This window comes from Corylus avellana, chromosome 8 (genome assembly GCF_965113065.1).
Source record: "Corylus avellana chromosome 8, dhCorAvel1.hap1.2, whole genome shotgun sequence".
Lineage (NCBI taxonomy): Eukaryota > Viridiplantae > Streptophyta > Magnoliopsida > Fagales > Betulaceae > Corylus > Corylus avellana.
In genome coordinates this window covers 1,746,966-1,770,602 of record NC_142497.1, presented here as the reverse complement: position 1 = coordinate 1,770,602, position 23,637 = coordinate 1,746,966, and the positions used below count along the sequence as shown (strand labels likewise).

Sequence of the window (23,637 nt, the reverse complement as noted above, 5' to 3'; positions counted from 1 at the left end):
AATAATAAATGTAACATTTTTACGTGGGGATACAGAGGTTTTTTTTTTTTTATAAGCAAATTGGAAAAGTAAAACAGTCCGTGGGTTTCAAGTCCAAAAACAATTTTCGTGCTGGAAAGTCATACATGATTCTGTCACTTGATGCAAGTGGAGAGCGATCATAATAATAATGTATACTTGTGAACTCGAATACTTTTCCACGGAATTATGTTCCCCGGCCCCACTGGACTTATAATTTGGGAAAAGCTGTAGATGAGAGCTATATATACAAGGTGTAGTTTTAGGACTAGCTACTTCATAACCATTTTTTCTTCTAGTTTGGCATATCAAATTAGAACCATGCTAGATTTAAAGCCTTATCATCTCCTCTTCACCTTGTTTCTCTGTGGCACGTTCTCCATGAATCATGCCTGCAACCAAATAGACCATGACTCTCTTTCAACCTTAGCCTTCAACCATACTTCTTCTCCTCCACTAAATTGGTCTTCCATTGATTGTTGCCAATGGGAGGGCATTTCTTGTGATTATAAACATCGAGTCACCCATATTTGGTTACCTTCTAAAGGCCTTAGTGGGAGTATATCTCCCTCACTTGGAAACCTCACACAGCTTTCACACCTCAATCTCTTCAACAATTCACTTGCCGGTCCCCTCCCTATAGGATTGTTTTCGTCCTTGAATCAACTCAAAGTCCTTGATTTGAGCTACAACCATCTATTTGGAGATCTATCTGGTTGGCCAACATCCATTCAAATTGTTGACATATCTAGCAATTACTTCAGCGAGATAATCCAATCTTCATTCCTTCAAAGAGCATGGCAGTTGATCGAGCTCAATGTCAGCAACAATAATTTCATAGGCCCTATTCCTTCCATTCCTTGCATGAATTCTTCCTTGGTCAAGTTACTCGATTTCTCCCATAATAGTCATAGTGGTCAAATTCCTAGTGGACTAGGGGCATGTTCCAAACTAAAGGTTTTTCGAGCAGGTTTTAATTCCCTCTTAGGATTGCTTCCTCATGATATATACAATTTGACAAGGTTAGAAGAAATCTCCTTACCATTCAATAATCTGTTCGGACCCATTAGTAGTGACATTGTGAACCTAGCCAAACTCACCAACCTTGAGTTATATGGAAATGAACTGAGCGGCAAGCTCCCTAAGAATATTGGAAGGCTCTCCAAATTAAAGCACCTAATCCTTCATACAAACTCCTTCATAGGTTCTTTGCCCCCATCTTTGGTGAATTGCACAAATCTCACAACATTGATTTTACGATTTAATTTCCTTGAAGGAGACATCTCTAACTTTAATTTCTCTGGTCTTCATCAACTTACTATGGTTGATTTGGGGAAAAATAACTTTTCCGGTAATTTGCCAGCTAGCCTTTTCTCATGCAAGTCCTTAAAAGCAGTTCGACTCGGCAAAAACCGACTTGTGGGACATATCCCGCATGAGGTGGTTCAATTGAAATTCTTATCTTTCATTTCACTTGCTTACAATAGGTTAACCAATATCACGAACGCAATCAAGATTTTGATGCGTTGCAAGCCACTCACCATAGTCCTCATTGGAGGAAATTTTCTACACGAGGCAATGCCAGGTGATGACAACGATTTTGGTTCTAGTGGATTTGAAAATGTTCAAGTTTTGAGTCTTGATAGATGCCAAATGACTGGTCAATTGCCTAGATGGCTATCTAAGCTTAAGAAGCTAGAATATCTAGATCTATCTGAGAATCGTATCACAGGTTCAATTCCTAGTTGGTTATCGACTCTTCCAAGGCTCTTTATTTTAGAGTTATCTAATAACCTCATTTCAGGTGAATTCCCAAAGGAACTTTGTGCATTGCCAGCATTAGTGTCACCAAAGGCTCCAGTACCCCACAACCATTTGGATTTACCAATAGTTTTTAACACAAGAAGTTTTCCCCAGTACAATTTTCTGTCAAATCTATTCCCTTCAATACGTGTTGGAAGCAATAATCTTAGTGGCAACATCCCCATTGAGATTGGCCGTTTGAAGCTGCTTCATGCTCTAGATCTCAGTCGTAACAACTTCTCAGGCAACATTCCAGACCAAATTTCAGAGCTCACAAACTTGGAATTATTATACCTCTCAGCAAATCGGTTGTCTGGCGAACTTCCAACATCACTTAGTAGTCTTCATTTCTTGTCTCATTTTAGTGTTGCAAACAACAATTTGCATGGACCAATACCATTAGGCACTCAACTCCAAAGCTTTGATGCCTCTGCATATGAGGGTAACCCTGGACTTTGTGGCCCCCCTCTTCCACATGATTGCGCCGATATTGTTAGCAACAAGGGAGACATTCAAGATGAGGACGATGCGCCTAGAATCCCATGGTTTCCAATTACTGTGGTTCTCGGCTTCATAACAGGTTTCTGGGGAGTTTGTGGTCCATTAGTTCTTAGCTATAAGTGGAGAGTTGTATATTTCCAATTCATGGACGATGTAAAAGATAGGTTTATAATCTTTTTCTTTAAAATTACGTATTGGTCGCTTTAGAGTCTGTTATCAATTGGTCGTTATATAGTCTGTTATCAATTTCCCTGTATTAATAATTTCAGTTTTCGAAGTGATAGATATATTGGGTAATTGAAGGATTAACTTGCTTGAATGTTTAATTCTCATTGGATATGATTAAACCAAGATCAATGGGCATTTAGCTTTTGGGTTAGAAGGAATTTAGGAATTTCAAAGAGTTAAAATTAAGGTTTATGAAAGTGAACTTAGCTTTTGAAATCTAGAAAATTTGTCTACTTAATGAGATTACAATTGAAGAACCATTCAAATTCCAAGTCAGCTAGGCTGCACTGCCAGTTTTGCGAATATTCATTAGGCTCTGTGTCAGCCAAATTTCTGTTTCTCTTGATGACACAGCTTCTTCTTCACCAAAAGGTCTTAACACTCCAGCAAGTTTCTCAAGCCTTTCCTGTTTTAGTAAATCTAAGCAGATCTCTAGTAGTGACTCCAGACCTTCTGCTCTTTGCCGAGTTTGGGGGTCCCATTCAATCCTTCTTTCATCACCATGATCCAAATTCAGTGTACTCATTGATGAGATGTCACTAGAACCTCCATTCAATTCGTAAATGTCTTCTTTCCTTGTTTGCTTATTAGAGATAAGACCATTTTCTCGTGCATTAAATTCATTTTCACATGGAAGTGTGACTTTACCTTCTAATGATGGATTTTTAGTGGAAGCATTTATCAGATATGAGCTAGGGTTTATTGTAGAATGTGAAGAGCATCTTGGCTTAGAGGAACACCCTTGTTTCCTATCTGCATGTGATGACAACATATGCACCAAGGCTGTTCCTGAGAAAAACTAAACATAGCTACTAAGATATGAATGAGAAGAAATTCAGTATGTACTACTTGATTATAATTGATTTACACGATAGGGTATTTATACAGAACGCTTAGGCTACATTGCTGTTGTAAATTCATGGTGTAATCCTCTATACATGGAAGTTGTTTATTTAGAGAGAATGTTAATGTTGCTGGTTGAGGATTTTCCTTTCTCAATTGACTTATGACCGTTACACATAATTGTTTCCTTTACACTCCCCCTCAAGTTGGAGTGGATATTCATGACACCCAACTTGCCAAGTAGATAATGGAATTGTGTTGAACCCAGGGCCTTAGTAAATAGATCAGCGGGTTGTTGAGTGGTCGGTGTGTGGAAAGTTTGAATTATGCCATCTTGTAGCTTTTCTCAAATAAGGTGACAGTCAATCTCTATACGTTTTGTTGTTTCATGAAAGACAGGATTCGAGGCAATGTGGATGGCCGCCTTGTTGTCGTAATATAATTTCACTGGTTGTGGATGTGAGATATGGAGGTCTACCAACAGTTGTTTCAACCAGGTAATTTCACAGTAGGTTGAGGCCATAGCTCTATATTCTAGTTCAGCTGAAGAACGAGATACTGTTATTTGCTTATTCGTTTTCCAAGATATTGGTGAGCTTCTAAGGAGTATACAATATCCAGTGACTGAACGTCAAGTATCTCTGCATCGTGCCCAATCCGCTTCACAAAATGCATGTAATTGAATGTTGCTTGTGGCTGATAAGAGAATTCCTTGTCCTGGAGATTGATTTATGTAGTGTAACACTCTATGTGCAGCATTTATATGGGATGTGCATGGCTTGTCCATAAACTGACTTAACCCCTACACTGCATAAGCCAAATCTGGTTTGGTAATGGCTAAATAAATCAACTTACCAACTAGTCGACGATATGACAAGGGATTTGCAATGAGGTCTCCATCATTTTTACTGAGTTCCAAATTTCACTCTATGGGAAAAGTGCTAGGCTTGGCACCAAGAAAGCCTATATCTTCAAGTACTTCAAGAGCATACTTTCTTTGTGATAGGAAGATACCTTTCTTTGAACGAGCCACTTCATTACCTAGAAAATACTTCAGGTTGCCCAAATCTTTGAGTTTGAAATGGTCACCTAAATGTTTTTTCAGTTTCTGAATCTGCTTCAAGTTATTGCCTGCCAATATAATATCATCTACATATACAAGAATGGCTGTGAAGTTACCTTTGTAGGATCGGACAAATAGTGAGCAGTCTGCCATAGATTGTTTATATCCTGCATTAATGAGAGTGGAAGAGAGTTTTGCATACCATTTTCTCGAAGCTTGTTTAAGCCCATACAAGGATTTGTTGAGTTTGCTAACTCTAGTCTCCCCCTTTCGTCCGAAACCAGGAGGAAGGTGCATGTAGACTTCTTCTTTAAGGTCATCATGAAGGAAGGCATTGTTGACATCAAGTTGATGCAAATGCCATCTGCATGAGGCGGCAAGCGCATGGAAAGAGCGGACAGTGACCATCTTAGCAACAAGAGCAAATGTCTCCATATATTCAAGGCCAGCCAGTTGGCTGTAACCCTTAGCCACTAAGCGAGCTTTGTAGCGTTCCACAGAACCATCTAGGTGATATTTTATGTTGTAAACCCATTTACAACCAATGGGTTTCTTTCCAAGAGGGAAAGGAGTCTGAGTCCATGTCTGAGTCGACTCTAGAGCATCTACCTCAGCACGCATTGCATCATGCCATATGGAATCCTGCATGGCCTGCAAAAAAGACTTGGGTTCTTATGCAAAGGAAATAGCAGTAGTAAAAGCACGATAATGGTTAAAGAGACATTTGTATGATAAAAAAGCATCAAGGGAGTAAGGGTTACCTGCGGAACGCACCAACGCTGATTCAGATGATTGAGTGGTACGAGACGGTAAAGCCTATGCAAGATGAAAATCACGCAAGTATGCAGGTAGCTGGGTCGATCGAGTGGATCGCTGAGTGATCAGAGGTGGGGAATGGGTAGTCTGAGTGGTGGAAGGGTCAACTGGAGCTTCGACAATAGGTCACAAGTGGGTAGGGACATCATCAGGGAGGTCAAAAGGGATAGGTAAGACTGGGGAAGATGGCTTAGGGGTGGTTTGGGTAAAAGGGAAATGATCTTCATAAAAAAGAACATCACGAGAGATAAAGGTTTTGTGGTGATCAAGATCATATAGACGATATCCCTTTTGACTATAAGGATAACCTAGGAAGACACATCGTATAGCAAATGGGAAAATTTTTGATGGATTTTGTGAATGAGTGGAAGCAAAGCACAAACAACCGAAAACTCGTAAGTGACTATATTAAGGTTTGGAGTTGTGTAACATCTCATGTGGAGTTTTGCCAGATAAGAGGGGAGTAGGAGTTCTATTGATCAAATAGGCAGCAGTTAAGATGGCATCTCCCCAAAAACGTGTGGGCAAGTGGGCTTGGAAGAGTAAGGCTCGAGACATATTAAGAAGGTGACGATGCTTGTGTTCAACAACTCCATTTTGTTGTGGAGTAGAGACACAGCTGGTTTGATGGATGATTCCTTTATCAGAATAAAAGGATGGAATAGTGAATTCAGGGCCATTGTCACTACGAATTATTTTGATGGTAGTCGAGAATTGGTTCTCGACAAGATTAATGAAGGATTGTAGAAGAAAACGAGCTTCTGATTTATGTTGAATCAAATAGACTCATGTACATCGGGTGTAGTCATCAACAATAGTAAGAAAATAACATGCCCCATTAATGGAAGGTCTATGATAACCACCCCAAATGTCAATGTGTAGTAATTCAAAAGGTGCAGTAAAAGAAATTTGACTAGTTGGAAATGGAATACGTGTTTGCTTAGCCAGAGAGCAAACAAGACATTGTTCTGAATCATAACTACAAATGTCAGATACATTATTGGAAAGAAATGACAAAACTTTATTGGAGAGGTGACCTAATCGACCATGCCAAAGCTGTGCGGTTGACTTTACCACCTGACACCGTGCGGGTCTTGTGTTGGTGAAATAATGCAAGCCATCCCGTGCTGTGCCCAGACCAATCATCTTCATCGATCGAAGGTCCTGGATGAAGCAGAAGTCAGTAGAAAAAATAATGAGACAAAGGACATTATGGAGAACAAGTGATGGAGAAAAAATCACAGATTCATTGTGAGTTATGGAAGTATATGAGCCATCAGGTAATTGGATAGTACGACCATGAACAGGATATAATTTGGTTAGGGTAGTGGGAGAACTGACCATATGGTCAGTTGCACCACTGTTAAGAATCCATAATAAATCATTAGAGAAGACAGAAGACGTACCTGAGAGAGATGATTTGGTACTACTTGCTTGGTAGGCCATGGATTGTTGTGGAGTGACGTTATTCAGAATTGCAAGGAGCTGCTGGCATTGATCAAATGTGAAAGGGAAACTGTTGGTAGTGGAAACCTGATTACCACGGGGCTTAGGACCAAAGCTTGAGCTGGATATAGAGGCAGAGTCAGTCTTGCGACGAGTAGGAGGGAATCCGTGAAGTGGTAGCTGTTGTGCAAATTTATTTAACTCGCAAGTGCACAAATCGTTTGTAGTTTAATGGATTGCAAGTGTGAGGTCGAACCCACAGGGAATTGTATTCTTGAAAGAGTAATTTATATCTAAACTAATTAAATCCTAATCTAGTTCCAAAAGGGTTTTGATTTTGGTTTTTAGAAATTAAAAGACAAACATAAACTAATTAAAATAAACTAAGAGATAAAATACTAAAGTTTGGCAATTCACACTCACTGAATCATAACAACATACTTCCATGTTTATCAATATTAATCTGAAGTTCTCACAATTAAAATCTTATATATGTTTTACTATGCTTCAAACAATTAATCAAAATCATCCCATATATCCATTTATTGCACAAATCACAAGAGGAATCCAATATCAATTAAATCATCAGATGTATCTGTAAATCACAAAAGATATCAAATCTTAATTGAAACACCAAATGTATCCGTAGAACAAATCACAAGGGATATCCAATTATTTAGGCAAATTAAACCAAGCAATCAATTATGTGAAATTATCTTAAATCATCAAGTGTATCCTTGAATCACGAAAGATATCCAAGACTCACTCCACACATTGAAAAGAAGTAAAACAATTGAAATATTAAACTCAATAAAATCAGATAAAATAAAAACTTACATGAAAGTATTGATGTTCTTCATCGGTAAGGCTTCATCCCCCACCTTAGTTGGAAATTTAGTTCCACATAAAAATAAAACCTAAATCTAAAGAAAACCTAAACTAAAAAGAGAAAAACTATAAAATTTTGGTCTCTGGAATTCTCTATCTTTTCTTGAATGCAAAGAAGTCTATTTATAAGCCTAGGGAAGTCCTAGAATCCCAAGTAAACCTAGATAATTCAGAGGTCTGTCTCCCAGTCAAAATAGAAGTCTGAAATCGGAATAGGATTCGTCTACATTTGTGTCCTTTTATTGCGGGACGATTTTGGCATAGTAATCGTTCGAATTATGAAAATCCTATTTCATAACTAATTGTAGTATTTTGAGTTATATTTTCGATGCTTCTTAAATCACTTCAATCCGATATTTGAGTTGAAAGTTGTGGTTAAAATACTGAGACATGTACAGAATCTGAATTTGAATCCAATCCGAAATCTTATCCAATCTAATCTTTAATCTGATTTAACATTTTTCTTGGATTTGGTTAAACTTAACCACATCATCTAGGTCTTCTCAAAGTATGCTTTCTTTCAAACCTTGCATTTTTCCTTTTAAAGCTGTAGTTTTTCTTCGTTGACCTACAAAATACTAAAAACACAAAACATTAAATAATGATACATCTAAAGGATTAACTAATGTAAATAAAGGGGTCCAAGTATGGAATATTTAGCACTTATTAGTAGCACCGCTCAGTAGTATGATCGTCACGACCGCAATGAGTGCACTTTGGTCGTTCCTTCTTCTGAAAACCATATCGGTTGTCCTTTCGTGGTGGTTGGTTCCCTTTTGAAGCCAAGGCAATGCCCTCAACGGTAGGTGGGGTGGTAATGCTGCGTTGACATTGCTGTAGTTGGAGACCTTCCTTTAGTGCGCCACATGTGCAAGATGGGTTGGGCTGAAGTGCGGATAGTTCATCCCATAACCCTTTTAATTTTGTGAAATATGTGGCGATAGGCATGGTGCCTTGAACGAGAGTGCTAACATCTTGCTCGAGTTGAAACATGCGAGGACCATTCACTTGAGAGAATCGCTTTTTAAGATCCAACCAGATGTCATGAGCAAGGTTGCAATAAATGAGACTAGTGCAAATGTCAGTAGAAATTGAATTTAATAACCAAGATTTTACCATATTATTGCACCGACTCCATTGTGGAAAATCTTTGGAGGAGTTCGCCGGTGGAGTGATGGTTCCGTCAATGAATCCGACCTTGTTTTTGGCACTAAGAGCCATATTGATTGCCCGACTCCATGTTTGATAATTGTCTCCAATGAGAGGCTGAGATGCCAATACTACGCCAGGATGATCAGAATGATGGAGGTATAAATGATGATCAGGATCGTGGTAAGGAGGTGTGGAAGATGTGGCAGTTGTAATTGTGGAGGCTTTAGGAGTTGTAGTTTCAACCATAGTGATTTTTTTTTTTTTTTAAAGAACTCTACTCGACTTGTAGTAGTATAACAAAAGGCTAAATGGGTGTGCTGTAGATGCCTACATATGTGTGGGAGAAAAGATAAAAGAAAAAATCAAGATTGTGGGCTACTACAGGGTGAGCTAAATGGGTTTTAGGAGCCAAAAAAAAAAAATTTTTTGAGGTGGGCCCAAACTTAAAACAAAACTTAAGGCAAAAACAAAAGAGGCTTAGGAAAAAAAAATGTGGAGGAAAGGGGTTGACCTTACCCTAAAAATAAAAGGATATCATTTTCTTCATCTGGTGCCATGAGGAAAAACAAAAAGGGGTCTTAACAGCTGGCTACGTCCAACGGAATCACAAGAGCACAACAGCCTAGAACCACTGGAGCACCACCGGAACAGCCTGGAACGACGGTGGGGATGGAACCACCAGAGCATAACAGCCTGGAAGTGTGATGGTGGGGATGAAACTGGCCGCCGCAGCACCAACGACTAAGAATCTGACCGCAGATCGGAGCTGGCAGCTATTTTGGGTGCGGAATCTGGTGGAGGCTGATAGGTAGTGGCTTCAGACCAAACAAGAACTAGTGGCGTGCACCGATGAAGATGCAAATGGTGGCCTCTGACCAACGAGGACCACTGTGATGGGTGGAGAATAGCCAGCATGTTTTCTGACCGACGAAGACATGTGAGGCTAGTACCCAAAGTAATCAGACAAGATATTGCTGAGATATTGCAACAGAAAAGCAGCAAAGTGCAGTAGGTATGAAAAAAATACAAGTCTCTGTTTTTTAATTGAAGAAACAGAGTTTGTTCCTTCTCTCAGAATCAACGCTACGCTTTGATACCATGAGAAAAACAAAACATAGCTACTGAGATATGAATGAGAGGAAATTCAGTATGTATTACTTGATGATAATTGATTTACACAATAGGGTATTTATACAGAACGCTTAGGCTACATAGCCGTTGTAAATTAATGGTGTAATCTTCTATACATGGAAGTTGTTTATTTAGAGGGAATGTTAACGTTACTGGTTGAGGATTTTCCTTTCTCAATTGACTTATGACCGTTGTACATATTTGTTTCCTTAACAGTTTCTGAGTTGGCATTTCCAATTTGTTCAACAGAATTGGAGATAACTCAAGAACCCTTTACTGCTTTTGATGTTATCTCAGGACAGCTAGAGCAATCTACTATTCTTGTCTCAACTTCAATTTCAAGAAAACCACAGTTGTTGGTTTCCTTTGATGGCCTTGCCTTTCCACCTCTGGTGTCTTTTCCAACACTAACTTTATAAGACAGTTGGGTTCCTTTTGGTCTAATTTTGCTGCTGCATTCAGACTTCACTGGTATAAAAACAGGTGATATATTGGAGCATTGAGCAAGGTATGGCTGTAAATGGGGATGCCTCAGCAGCTCTACAGCCTAAAATGTGGTGAAAGTTTCAGGAAAAGACATTGCTTTCAAAAAGATATGACAGAATTTGGTAATTTGAACTCACTGTTGGTCCGTGGCCAGGGTTCTTTCTTAACATGCTCTTGATTAATTGTTTTCTGCATTCCAAATTCCATCCAATCTTAGTTTGTATAATTCCTTTCTGTATATTTGTTTTTGTATACTTACAGAAAAAATCTTACAATGCAGAAGAATACACAATTGGAAGTGGGGACATGTATGATCGGTTTATTTTGTTAACAAGTCCTGACAAATCCTGTTACATTAATTTGTCAATAATCTGATTTACTTGTTAGTCAGCAATTGAAATATATAGTTCAATACTCAACTCGACCGCATAAAAACATGCGATAGTTATAGGTCAAGCCAACACTTACAAGAGCTCTAAATGGAGGTTGATGTGCAGCTATTTCAAACATGCAGCAACTTGTCACATTAGCAAATGTTATTTCTGGAGTTGTAATACCACTGGGTTGCTAGACATGACTAGTGAATAATGTCAGAAGATATTTATAACCTAATGACCATATATCAGATTTGTATCTGTATGGTATATCTGCCAGAAGCTCTGGGCAGATGTAGATGGGAGTGCCAACAACCTACATTGTATATGGATTATAATAAATGTGTTAATACAACTTTAATATCAAAGGTTGCAGCCAATGCACTAATACCATTAGGGCATAGAGGAAATTCTACCATTACCGAGGAAGCAAGGTCATCTTTTTTGAGTATTTTTGCAAGTCCGAAATCACCTGTAAATATAATGTGGGATAAACATTGTTCGAAGACAAATGAAATCAAATCTGGTGCATAAAAATTCATGTAAGTGCCTTCTCACCTAGCCTGATGTCATTGCTCTTTGTAAGGAATATGTTGGAGCACTGAAATTAGGTGGTAAAAAAAAAAAGTTAATTACTGCAGCAAGATAATCTGCTCAAAATAACTCATAGCAGCTAGAGGTATGTACCTTTAAATCTCTGTGAAGAACACGGTTGGAGTGGAGGTAGTCAACCGCTAGCAATAGCTGGGTCAACCATTTGCAGAGCTTCTCAACTGGAAGAAATGTTCCTCTAGCTTTCTTTATCATCTCAGCCCTCTATGATTAGTATTACAAAGTCACAGAAAAGTATATATACAGGCTTCTTTGAGTAAAAAGTTCAAAAAATAATTTCTGTAGATTACCAAGAAAAGGAAGTTCAGAAGACAAGGCAAGAGTAAAAGAAATACTAGGATGAATGATAAATATTCCATGTCAAAGTTCTTTCACCAATGAGCAATGGCCCTCAACTTGCTTAGAATCTAGCAATTTAGATGCTTAGGAAAAATACACTTTACCCCCTGAATTATTTACCAATTTGCAATTTTACTCCAATGTTTAAAAAGTGACATTTTCCCCCTACAAAGTATTTACATTAGCAAAAAAGACTAATGTTTACACTTTACCCCTTAAAGTAATTTATGTTTACACTTTACCCCCCGAAACCTAGATATTTTGTGGGGTCAAGTGTAAACATAAACTAGCTTAGAGCCCGCGCTATGCGCCAGGTTATTATTATTATTTTTTTTGTATAATTAAGTCAAAAAGTCATTAAAAGATTATCAACAACAAATTTTATTTTCTTCTCTTAATTAACAAATTAGCTACCAAAAATGACAAATGTTCATAAGATCATTTTAAACCATAGTTTTAATTAATATCATAAACCCACGTATCCAATAAATGTAAAAATTCATAAATTTTAGTTCTTATAAATTGAAACGTGTTAAATATTTGTTCCCATATATGTAGTTTAAAATGAAATATAAAGGAAAAAAAAATCAAAATAAAAACCTAGATTAGTCAATTATAGAAAATGATTGATTAATCATTATATTCTAACAATGATACCACTTCTCAAAAAAATTGTTTGTGAGGAGAAAGTTCAACTTCTGAAAGTTCATTATATTCTAACAATGATACCACTGACAAAAATAAAGAAGTGCTCTAAAATAAATGAGCATGTTGATATATGATTACAATTATGTTTACTAATTTTGTAAACAAAAGAATGTTGGTAGTTTAATTTTTCTTTTAAAAAAGAAAGAGATAAAAAACAGTGGCAGAAATATTGGAACACTCAAAAACAAAAATGAACAACAAAAGTCAATTAAATTTACGAAAGAAAATTTGTGACTTGTATTAAATAAAATTAATAAAATTTGAATGAAAAATAATATATAAATTAGAATAGAAATTAAGGACAAAAAAAAAATGTAAACAAATGAAAAATACTAATATAATAAAAAAGAACTCTTTTTTCTATATTTTTCTCAGTTCCAATGAAATCCACAAATATAAGAAAAGGTTTTGTCAAATAGATTTTTTTTCTTTTTTTTTCAACCATCCTTCACTTATATAAAAGTAAATGAAACTAATTTTAAGACATAGGAAAACAAAGACAAAAAAAACCTACAATCGGAAAATTGAATGTGAAATATATTGGAAAAATTGAGTTTCTATGAAAAGAAACTCTCTCACTATTAATATTTCTTGAATTTAATGTAAAATTTACAAAATAAAAGTAATCATTTGAATAAAAAATAATATATAAATTAGAAAGAAAAAAATAAGGGTCAAAAACAAAAAATGGAAGAACATAAGCACCGAAAATAAACATATAAAATGACAAAACTAATATAATGGAAAATAAATGTTCTAGCAAAAAAAAAAAAACAAGGAAAAGAAAAGAAAAGAAATAAAATAAAAGAAGCGCTGTAGTATAATTTTTTTTATTGAGAAACAACTATTGGAAACTCTCACTCTCCCACCCTCTTGTCTTTTTCCTGAATTGAGTGTGGAATTTAAAAAGGAACACTGAGATATAAATAGCAAGTAAGAGAAGAAAAGAGAAAAATAAACAGAGAGGAAAAGAGAATTTGGGAACCTTTTGTTTTCTCCATTAAGATATCAATTAAATGCATTTTAAATAAAATCCCTATGTTTTAATTGTCTCACATTGAGATATAAAGAGAAGGCAAGAGATGATAAAAAGAAAAATAAAGAAAGAGAGAGGGAGAATTTGTAAACCTTTTGTTTTCTTCATTAAGACAGTTAAATATATTACAAATAAAACCCATACGTTTTAATTGTCTCACATTGAGATATATATAAACATAAAGCAAGAGAAGATAAAACGAAAATTAAATAAAGAGAACCTTTTATTTTCTTCATTAAGATATCAAATAAATACATTTCAAATAATATAAAGAGTAAGCAAGATAAAATAAAAAGAAAAATAGAGAGAGAGAGAGAGAGAGAGAGAATTTGTGAACCTTTTGTTTTCTTCATTAAGACAATTAAATATATTACAAATAAAACCTATACGTTTTAATTGTCTCACATTGAGATATAAACATAAAGCAAGAGAAGATGAAAAGAGAGAATTTGAAAAGTTTTTGTTTTCTTCATTTAGACAATTCAATGCATTACAAATAAAACTCTTATGTTTTAATTGTCTCACTAAAAGGCTAACATCTAAAACACCACGTGTCGCAATTCTAGGCAAGAGAATTTGTGAACCTTTTGTTTTCTTTATTAAGACAATTATATCTCATATTGAGATATAAACATAAAGTAAAAGAAGATGAAAATAAAATTAGATAAAAAGAGAGAAAGAGAGAATTTGAAAACTTTTTGTTTTCTTCATTTAGACAATTCAATGTGTTACAAATAAAACTCCTATGTTTTAATTGTCTCATTAAAAGGTTAACATTTAAAACGCCACGTGTCGCAATTCTAGGTACTTTCTAATAGGACCGGTTGAGGACACGTGTCACAATTTTACGCACTCTTTAAGCCAAAACTCGGCTTTTTATATATACTAGCTTAGAGCGCGCGCTACGCGCCGGGTTTTTTTTTTATTTTGTAATTTACTCAAAAAGTCTTTAAAAGATTATCAACAACAATTTTTATTTTCTTCTCTTAATAAACTAATTAGCTACCAAAAATGACAAATGTTCATAAGATCCTTTAAAACCATAGTTTTACTCAATACATATCTAATAAATTTAAAAATTCATAAATTTTCGTTCTTATAAACTGAAACATATTAAATATTTGTTCTCATATATGTAGTTTAAAATGAAACATAAAGGAAAAAAATTCAAAATAAAAACATAGATTAATCAATTATACAAAATGATTAATTAATCATTATATTCCAACAATGACACCACTTCTCCTCCATTACACAATCCATTATGGTAAACTTTTGTCTTTAGGAGTTGAACTTTCTCCTCATAAACAATTTTTTTGAGAAATTTTTCTATTACACGAACAAAAATAAAGAAGTGTTCTAAAATATATAAACATATTGATATTTTATTACAGTTATGTTTACTAATTTTGTAAACAAAAGAATGTTGGTAGTTTAATTTTTCTTTTTAAAAATGAAAGAGATAAAAACACTGGCAGGAATATTGACATAATCTAATTATACATCGTACCAAAAATAATGATAGGAAACTTTTTCACTATCAGTTCCCTTAAATCAACGTGAAATTTACAAAAGAAAACTAATCAATTTGAATAAATAATATATAAATTAGTATAAAATTTAAGGGAAAAAAATGGAAGAACATAACCACTTTTTTTTTTTAACAACCATCCTTCACATATATAAAGTAAATGAAACTAATTTTAAGACATACAGGAAAACAAAGACGAAAAAATCTACACAATGAACATTGACATAATCTAAAAAAGCAGCATACATCGTACCAAAAATAATGATAGGAAACTCTCACTATCATTTCCTAATTCAATGTGAAATTTACAAAAGAAAAATATTCAATTTGAATAAATAATATATAAATTAGTAGAAAATTTAAGGGATAACAATGGAAGAACATAAATACATTAAATAAAGATAAAATAAAAAACTAAAAATAAAATTTTAATATAATTGAAAGAATTGTCTTTTTCTACTGTAAACGTTTCCCGATTACATTGAAACCTTAAAAACCAATGACATCCATTAATTAAGCATGTAAACAAATAAAAATAATGATAGGAAACTCTTTCACTATCATTTCCTAATTCAATGTGAAATTTACAAAAGAAAAATATTCAATTTGAATAAATAATATATAAATTAGTAGAAACTTTAAGGGATAACAATGGAAGAACATAAATACATTAAATAAAGATAAAATAAAAAACTAAAAATAAAATTTTAATATAATTGAAAGAATTGTCTTTTTTCTACTGTATACGTTTTCCGATTCCAATGAAACCTTAAAAATCAATGTCATCCATTAATTAAGCATGTAAACAGATAAAAAAAATTAAATTACTCAATGAACAACAACATGTACAAACTAAAAAATTATCAACCAAAAATAACGATAAGAAACTCTCTCTCTCATTATTATTTCTTGAGTTCAATGTAAAATTTACCAAAGGAAAGTAATCATTTGAATAAAAAATAATATATAAATTAGAAAAAAAAAAATAAGGGACAAAAAAAAAATGGAAGAACATAAGCACCGGAAATAAAGATAAAAAAAAAGGAAAAAAAATGAAAATACTAATTGAAAATAACTATTCTGGATAAAAAAAAATAATAAAAAAAAAAATTGTAGTATAATTTTTCATTGAGAAACAACGATTGGAAAATTGAAAAAAACTGTTCTAGAAAAAAAATATATATATAAAAAAGAACTATAGTATAATTTTTCATTAAGAAACAGCAATGCAAATCTCTCTCTCTCTCTCTCTCTCTTGTCTTTTTCTGAATTGATTGTAAAATTTACAAAGGAACATTGAGATATAAATAGACAGTAAGAGAAGAAAAAAAAAATTAGAAAAAGATATAAGGGACAAAAACAAAAATGGAAGAACGTAAACACCGAAAATAAAGATAAAAAAAAAAACGAATAAAATGAAAATACTAATATAATTGAAAATAACTATTATATTCTTCATTGAGAATAGTATAATTTTTCATTGAGAAATAACGATTGGAAAATTGAAAAGAACTGTTATTGCAAAAAAAAAAAATAAAGAAAAGAAATCATTGAGAAACAATGATTAGAAACTCTCTCTACCTCTCTCTTGTAGTCTTGTCTTTTTCCTGATTTGAGTGTGAAATTGATAGAGGAACATTGAGATATAAATAGAAAGCAAGAAAAGAGAAAAAGAAAAATAAACAGAGAGAGAAAGAGAGAATTTGAGAACCTTTTGTTTTCTTCATTAAGACAATTAAATATATTACAAATAAAACTCATACATTTTAATTGTCTCATATTGAGATATAAATATAAAGCAAGAGAAGATAAAAAGAAAATTAAATAAAGAGAGAGAAATAGAGAATTTGAAAACCTTTTGTTTTCTTCATTAAGACAATTCAATGCATTACAAATAAAAAATAAAAAAATCAGTTCAAACATAAATTATGAGAGAGAGAAAGATTTAAGACATTTAAGTGCAGATAGAGGGAGAGAGAGAGAGACAAAATTATGGGAGAAAGAAATAGTTAAGACACTTAAACCATATAATTAGTTTAGAGAGAGAAAAGAAAAGGTTCAAACATAAAATTATATTAAAAAAAAACGGTTGAAACATAAATTATGGGAGAGTGAGAGTTAGCACAATTAATTAAAAAAAAAAAAAAAAACGAATTCAGATATAAAATTATGGGAGATAGATTTAAGACAATTAAGTGGAGATAGAGGGAGAGAGAGAGAGAGAGACAAAATTATGGGAGAGAGAAATAGTTAAGACACTTAAACCATATAATTAGTTTAGAGAGAGAAAAGAAAATGTTCAAACATAAAATTATATTAAAAAAAAAAACGGTTGAAACATAAATTATGGGAGAGAGAGATTATGGGAGAGTGAGAGTTAGCACAATTAATTAAAAAAAAAAAAGAATTCAGATATAAAATTATGGGAGAAAGATTTAAGATATTTAAGTGGAGATAGAGGGAGAGAGAGATAGACAAAATTATGGGAGACAGAAATAGTTAAGACACTTAAACCATATAATTAGTTTAGAGAGAGAAAAGAAAAGGTTCAAACATAAAATTATATTAAAAAAAAAACGGTAGAAACATAAATTATGGGAGAGTGAGAGTTAGCAAAATTAATTAAAAAAAAAAGAAAAAGAATTCAAATATAAAATTATGGGAGAGAGATTTAAGACAATTAAGTGAAAATAGAGGGAGAGAGAGAGATTGACAAAAAAAGATTGAAACACAAATTATGGGAGAGAATTAGCACAATTAATTAAAAAAAAAAAAAAAAAAAACGATTGAAACACAAATTATGGGAGAGTGAGAGTTAGCACAATTAATTGTCTTAAACCATAGAATTAGTTTAAGACATTTAAGTAGAGATAGAGAGAGAGAGAGAGAGAGAGACAAAAAACGGTTGAAACACAAATTATGGGAGAGTGAGAGTTAGCACAATTAATTAAATGTCTTAAACCATAGAATTAGTTTAAGACATTTAAGTTGAGATAGAGGGAGAGAGAGAGACACGTGGGAGATGGAGTTAGGAGGACACGTGTCGCAATTCTAAGCATTCCCTACGTCAAAACTCGGTTTTTATATATATATATATATGATGAAATATATATGATTACTTAAGGGGGTAAAGTGTAAACATTTGGGGCTTTGTGTTAAGGTTTGAAACTTTGGAGGGTCTTATGTCACTTTTTAAACATTGGGAGTAAAATCACAAATCCATGGATACATTAGGGGGAGTAAAAGGTATTTTGCCCTAGATGCTTAATATGCTAAGTTGAAGGTTTTAAGTAGTGCGGACTTACATATCTCCTCCCTCACAGTAACTTGTCACAATGCACACACAGTATTCCTATAGTACATGAATCAAAAACCAACCTGCTAATAAGGTTCAGGGTTCTCAGGACATGATTTTCAAATTATAATGTTTTCTTACATTCATGCGAATAAAATGGAAAATTTTAATCTAATTCTGATTATGGGGTAAAATTACAGAACTAACATCTTGCTAATAGACTACCTTTTCCACCCATGCATCTTTGTACTCCACAATATACTGGTTATTTAGCTGTGCTATTATTTTCATCTGCAGCAGGACCAAATGTCAGAAGTTACATAGCTTTTGTATGCATCTTGGATTTAAGTAACTTACCAAAAAACACTCTTGGATTTAAGTAAGCAAGCAGATGTTTCTCAAAATAGAAATTTAATTGCTTACAAACAAAAACAATCTGGTTTTCTTTTCAGATAGAAATGATTGAATCAGGACCTTACTTGAACATGATTTGTTTTATAAGCTCATACCTCTGTCTTAATGAATCATGACCACAAAAATGATTAAATTCATTCCCTTTTCCCAAATTTGGAAAACTTTTTTTTTTTTTTTCTCTCGAAAATGATTGACAGGATAGTCAATATGAAAATTTCCTGCATGATAATACCCTTTTTTGGCCGTTGCCTGGGGCTAGTGCTACAGAACAGAGTTCCTTAAAGAATGGTTTTTCATAGCCAGACTTAAAAAATCAAGAAACAATTACACTTTTACTTTTGCATTATGTCTTCTTGCTAAAAGCTCAACTACACCTATAAAGTAAATTATTGCAGTCTCTGAAATTTGAATGAAAGAAGATATCAGACAAAGCATAAGCATAAGCATGCTAAAATGTAAGAGAATTTCAGAGAATTCAATTTGATGAAAAATATAATAGGAACACTATTGCCAGAAACCAAAACTTCATTCTGCAAAGCCAAAAATTTATACTGGCATACAGAGTACAGAAGGATAACCTCTTGATGAGCCGCACGCTTGAATTTCTCTGTTTGTTTTGACAATCGAATCTTCTTTAATACATACCTAAAATTACCAATGCAATAATAATAAGACAGTAGACAAAAACCAAAAACCTAACTTCAGAATTAGAACTAGTGTAAGATAGTAAAGATGTTACTAAGAAAAACTTTTTTGAGGTGAAAACATGTTTGAAATCATAATGAACATAAGGAATATTACTTTTGAAAGTGATTTTCTATTACTTCTTCCTCTCAAATTTGTGAAGAACTAGAAATGCAGCTCCAAATGTTCCTCTGCCTATCTGCTCTATCACTTCATAATCATCCATCTTTGATGTTTTTTCGTTGTCATTAATCTCCGTGAGCATCCTTAAAGCTCAAGAAAGTAGCAGAAGTCCAGAAATGGCTATCTTTGGATCCTTGTTCAGTGGATACTCCATACCATGCACAGCGTATAAATGTATACAAGGCCACCATGTCATTAAATTGAATTTAATACCATTTCAGAAATCTCAACTCCTTGCAGGAAAAGATGTCACAGTAAAAGTTGGGTGTTGCAGAGGTCATAAAAAGGATTCATGCAACAGCCATGAAAAACATAAGAGCATTGAACTCTGCATTTGCATACCAAGCAACACTATTTAAAGATCACCTACACAAAAACTACCAAGAGAATTATTGGGATTGTGAAAGCTCAAGAAAACTGTGATTGTTGGGCAGAGGTGGATTGAAGGAAAACAACCAAACATAAATGTGAATTAAAATTTGAATTGGAGAGAAAATTTAAGGTAAAAGCAAAAGGGAAAAGAAAAGCAAGCATTGCTTTCATTTTGAGATTTCTGGGAAATCATTACTAATTTACTACAGTGTTGTTGGGATGTCATTGTCTCATAACTGAAAATTTTCAATTGATTTTGACTTTTCAACAACTAGAGATCTATTTGGAATATATAGAATGTTGCTCCAAATTGGCCAAAGTCCAGTTGCATAATGTTAGCTTTTAATGTTGCTTTAACCATTTCATGGACAGTAGCTAAATATGGACAAATCCCATCAACAAATCCTCTCGTTAGAGCCTAGAGGGTTAGAAAGGATACAAGATCAATGGATGGACCCGCAGATCAAGCAGAGTATATCCCTACAATGATTTGGATTAGAAATTATTATCTGTTGTATTGCTTGTTATGTGAAACAAATATAATTAAATATCAAGGTTAAAAGAAAAAAAAAACAGAACAATTTAGTTAAAATAAGTACAATGGGACATGAGTATGTTGTTCTTTGTACTCTATAGAATTGTTGTTCTGTATAAAACCCTGGAAAAATTGCTGAACTGGTCCTTGGGTTTGTGCTTGGGACAAATAACTCCTTTGAGATTTTAAAAGTGATAAATAACTTTATGTGATAAGCCTAAGTAACAAATAACTCTCTCATACAAATTTCGGCCATTTTTCTAACATATCATTATGAAATTATAAATTTACCTTAAAAAAATTATAAAAAAACAAAAGAACTGGGTGGGCTTAGGAGTGGTCGGGACACCCCAATAGTTGCACAATTTTTTTTCTTTTATTTTTTATAATTTTTTTAGAGTAAATTTGTAATTTCATAATGACCCGGTCGAAAAAATAGCTAGAATTTGTACAGAAGCGATTTGTTATGTAGGGATACCTCATAAAATTATTTTTCATTTTTGAAATTCAAAGGTGATGCAGCTCCTCCCTAGAGGGCGGCCTAAAGTCACGGTGATGATCTGCACATCAACATGTTACAAGCACAAGTCTAGAGACCAATTTTACAATTTTCCCTAAAATTTTAAGGACTTGTAGTATTGAGGCCACTTTCATTCACACAAACACAGCATCCAAAAGGGTATAATTAAGTCTCCATGCTTCCAAGGAGACTGTTGGGATTGCATAGTTTGGTAACCTGGCTTCTGTCCTCCCTACAGGAAATGGTCATTGCCCAAGTCAAAAGGCATGGAAAGACATTTCCATTGTAGCATATTTTAACTGAAACATACAATTGCACATGAGAGGAGTTCTCTATAAAAATAACAAACTGCTTCACAGCTTTAGAAAACCAGAACACTAGACAGATTGAAATTGGCAGATTGGTCGCTTAAAATTGCATATTGGTCGCTTTAAAGTCTGTCATCAATTTGGTTTCTCAAATTTAGATTTGAATAATGTAAGATTTTGCTAGTTTTCATATTTTCGATCTGTTGTGTATGCACTTGTGAAGCTTGTGTTCCACATTGATTAATAGTACTTAATTTACATAAGTGGACCCAAGCTCATTAGCTTAGGCTTTTGGGCTAGAAGTGGTGTTCTAATATATATATTAATCTACTCTTATTTAGTGTTTCTCTCCCAACAAAATCAATTTGTGTTCAATGTGATCCCCATTGTGGATAAAATAATTAATGATCTGGTTACTTTTAATATTTGTTATGCCATTTATTATAGGTTATTGTGATAGTTTCTCAAGATTTTTTATACATAATAAAAAGACAGAAATTTCCTCTAAACTAATCTAGAGGAAATATCCTTCAACCCATTTAAAATAGTGCCAAGTGTCTATAAACATTTAAAACGTACATTAAATTCTTAATGTCATTAATAGCAATTTATTAACTTAGACTAACGTTTTAAATGTTTATAAATGTTTGGCACTATTTTAAATGGGTTTGAGGATATTTCTATCAGGCTGGTTTGGAAGAAATTTTCTGTCCTAATAAAGAAAAGAGACAACAAACAAATTCTTCAAAAAATGTGAAAACAGAACAAAAAGGTTGTGCTCGGGAACTCAATTTCACTTGTATGCTCTATCATTCTCTCTTCTAAACCTCCAAATCAGCCAAAATCTATATCACTTGAGAGATATAGGGTTTCTCAACTTATCTGCGAAAGGAAGAATCTTTGTATAGCTAATTTCTGGAATCAAATGGCTTACAAGAACAATAAAATGTAACTATCAGATCGCTACGTACAACGAGAATCTGACAAAGAAGTACATCTTTCTTCTTGTATAGAGCCTAATGCTTGATCAATGTGTTGGTAAATTATTTGACATTGACTAGTATTAACCAATATTATTTATCCACCCCCCCCCCCCCCCCCCCCCCAAAAAAAAGAAAAGAAAAGAGCATTAACCAATATTCTTTGACTAAAGATGCATAGTATATCGATTAAATTTACTTTTTCCTATTAACTTAAGTTTTTTGGATAAATGGTGATTTAACATGGTATCAGAGCAAAGGTCTTGAATTCGAACTTTGACTCCATCATTTACCTCATTTCAATATTAAATATTCCACGAGTTAAAATATTGATTAAATTTACCTAGACATTAAGAGCCACAAGATTAGTGTTAAATCACCACTTATCCCAATAGTAGTGATTTAACATAGTACTAGAGTAGATGTCGTGAGAAAGAATAAGAAAGCAAAAATTAGTTTGGTTCGCTAAATTTAAGTAGAATCTAAAGGAAGCCACTACTAATGCTCTTATAAGAAGAATCATGTAAGCACCCAAGGAAAAACACTAGCCACATTTGCGTTATCACCTCAAAAGAATTAGTCACTTTAGAATTTTCTTACAATTCTTTATAAAGCCCAGTTTCACCTAGTAATTAAGCAATGTGGAACTTAACACTCATGACTATCTTTATAAATCATCAACTTTAAGTGGGTTACTCCTCATCTTCCAAATATGAAAACCGGGTGTATCACCTTCAACTAAAGTGAGAGCCCAATTAGAGGGCAAGTCAAGCTAAGAAAAATGAAAAGCAAAATGGAAAGCGGAGATGGTCCTCCACTGCCTTTACCCCATTCAAGTCGTTATTCTTCAAGTCATCGCTTACAATTCTTCAAACGTACTTGTTTCATGATTTTTCCCTCCTATAATTTCCAATCCCACTTAACACCTTTTCAAAACATCAATAGTAATTCCCTCTTTGGAATTCTACATCTCTCTCCCAATAACAATTACGACCAGGGAAATCACTACAAGTGAGAATGATTCAACCCAATTGCTTATGTCATTGCAGCCTATGGTGCTTCATGCATTCTGCTTTTCATTTTTCTTGAAAAGTGTATACTGAAAAATTCTAGTAGAGGGTGGCTGAAGCCTGAATCCCTCCACTTTCCATTCTGCTTTTCATTTTTCTTAGCTTATGTCATTGCATCCTATAGTGCTTCATGTCCATTTATGGAGTGCAATTTGGATTTTGCTTTAAGTGTTTTGGCTAAAGACGCAGTATATCCACTTCTTCACCGTCCTCAACACTGACAATCATCACCTAAAGACACATGAAGGATTAGAAAGTAGGCAGATGCAAGAGAGGATATGCGTGTCTCTGCACTTTGACA

The 23,637-nt window shown here is 33.7% G+C and overlaps 1 protein-coding gene and 1 pseudogene across 1 annotated transcript; one reads left to right on the top strand and one right to left on the bottom strand.

Annotated features, from left to right (window-relative positions):
* The first annotated feature begins 324 nt into the window (after positions 1–324).
* Positions 325–2,529, top strand: LOC132163765 (tyrosine-sulfated glycopeptide receptor 1 pseudogene; annotated as a pseudogene).
* A 298-nt stretch (positions 2,530–2,827) lies between these two features.
* On the bottom strand, positions 2,828–19,606 carry LOC148583961 (uncharacterized). Its single transcript, XM_088519066.1, has 17 exons — positions 19,509–19,606; positions 19,263–19,329; positions 18,496–18,561; positions 18,281–18,327; positions 11,437–11,563; positions 11,308–11,350; positions 11,172–11,221; positions 10,984–11,065; positions 10,844–10,893; positions 10,649–10,722; positions 10,513–10,564; positions 10,167–10,436; positions 6,679–6,898; positions 6,319–6,436; positions 5,218–5,272; positions 4,408–5,107; positions 2,828–3,339 (listed from the first exon to the last, which is right to left on the bottom strand). Exons 1-17 carry the CDS (start codon positions 19,592–19,594, stop codon positions 2,828–2,830), a joined length of 2,619 nt encoding a protein of 872 aa, XP_088375192.1. The 5' UTR covers positions 19,595–19,606.
* Between the last annotated feature and the right edge of the window lie 4,031 nt (positions 19,607–23,637).

Bases quoted from the DNA above. Each gene is read 5' to 3' on its own strand.
- LOC148583961 (XM_088519066.1), bottom strand. From the start codon at position 19,594: ATGGATGATTATGAAGTGATAGAGCAGATAGGCAGAGGAACATTTGGA. The intron at 11,222-11,307 runs GTGAGAAGGCAC...TTATATTTACAG, and splicing joins GAGCAATGACATCAGGCTAG to GTGATTTCGGACTTGCAAAA. The intron at 10,565-10,648 runs GTAAGATTTTTT...TTTGGAATGCAG, and splicing joins ATTGTGTATTCTTCTGCATT to AAAACAATTAATCAAGAGCA.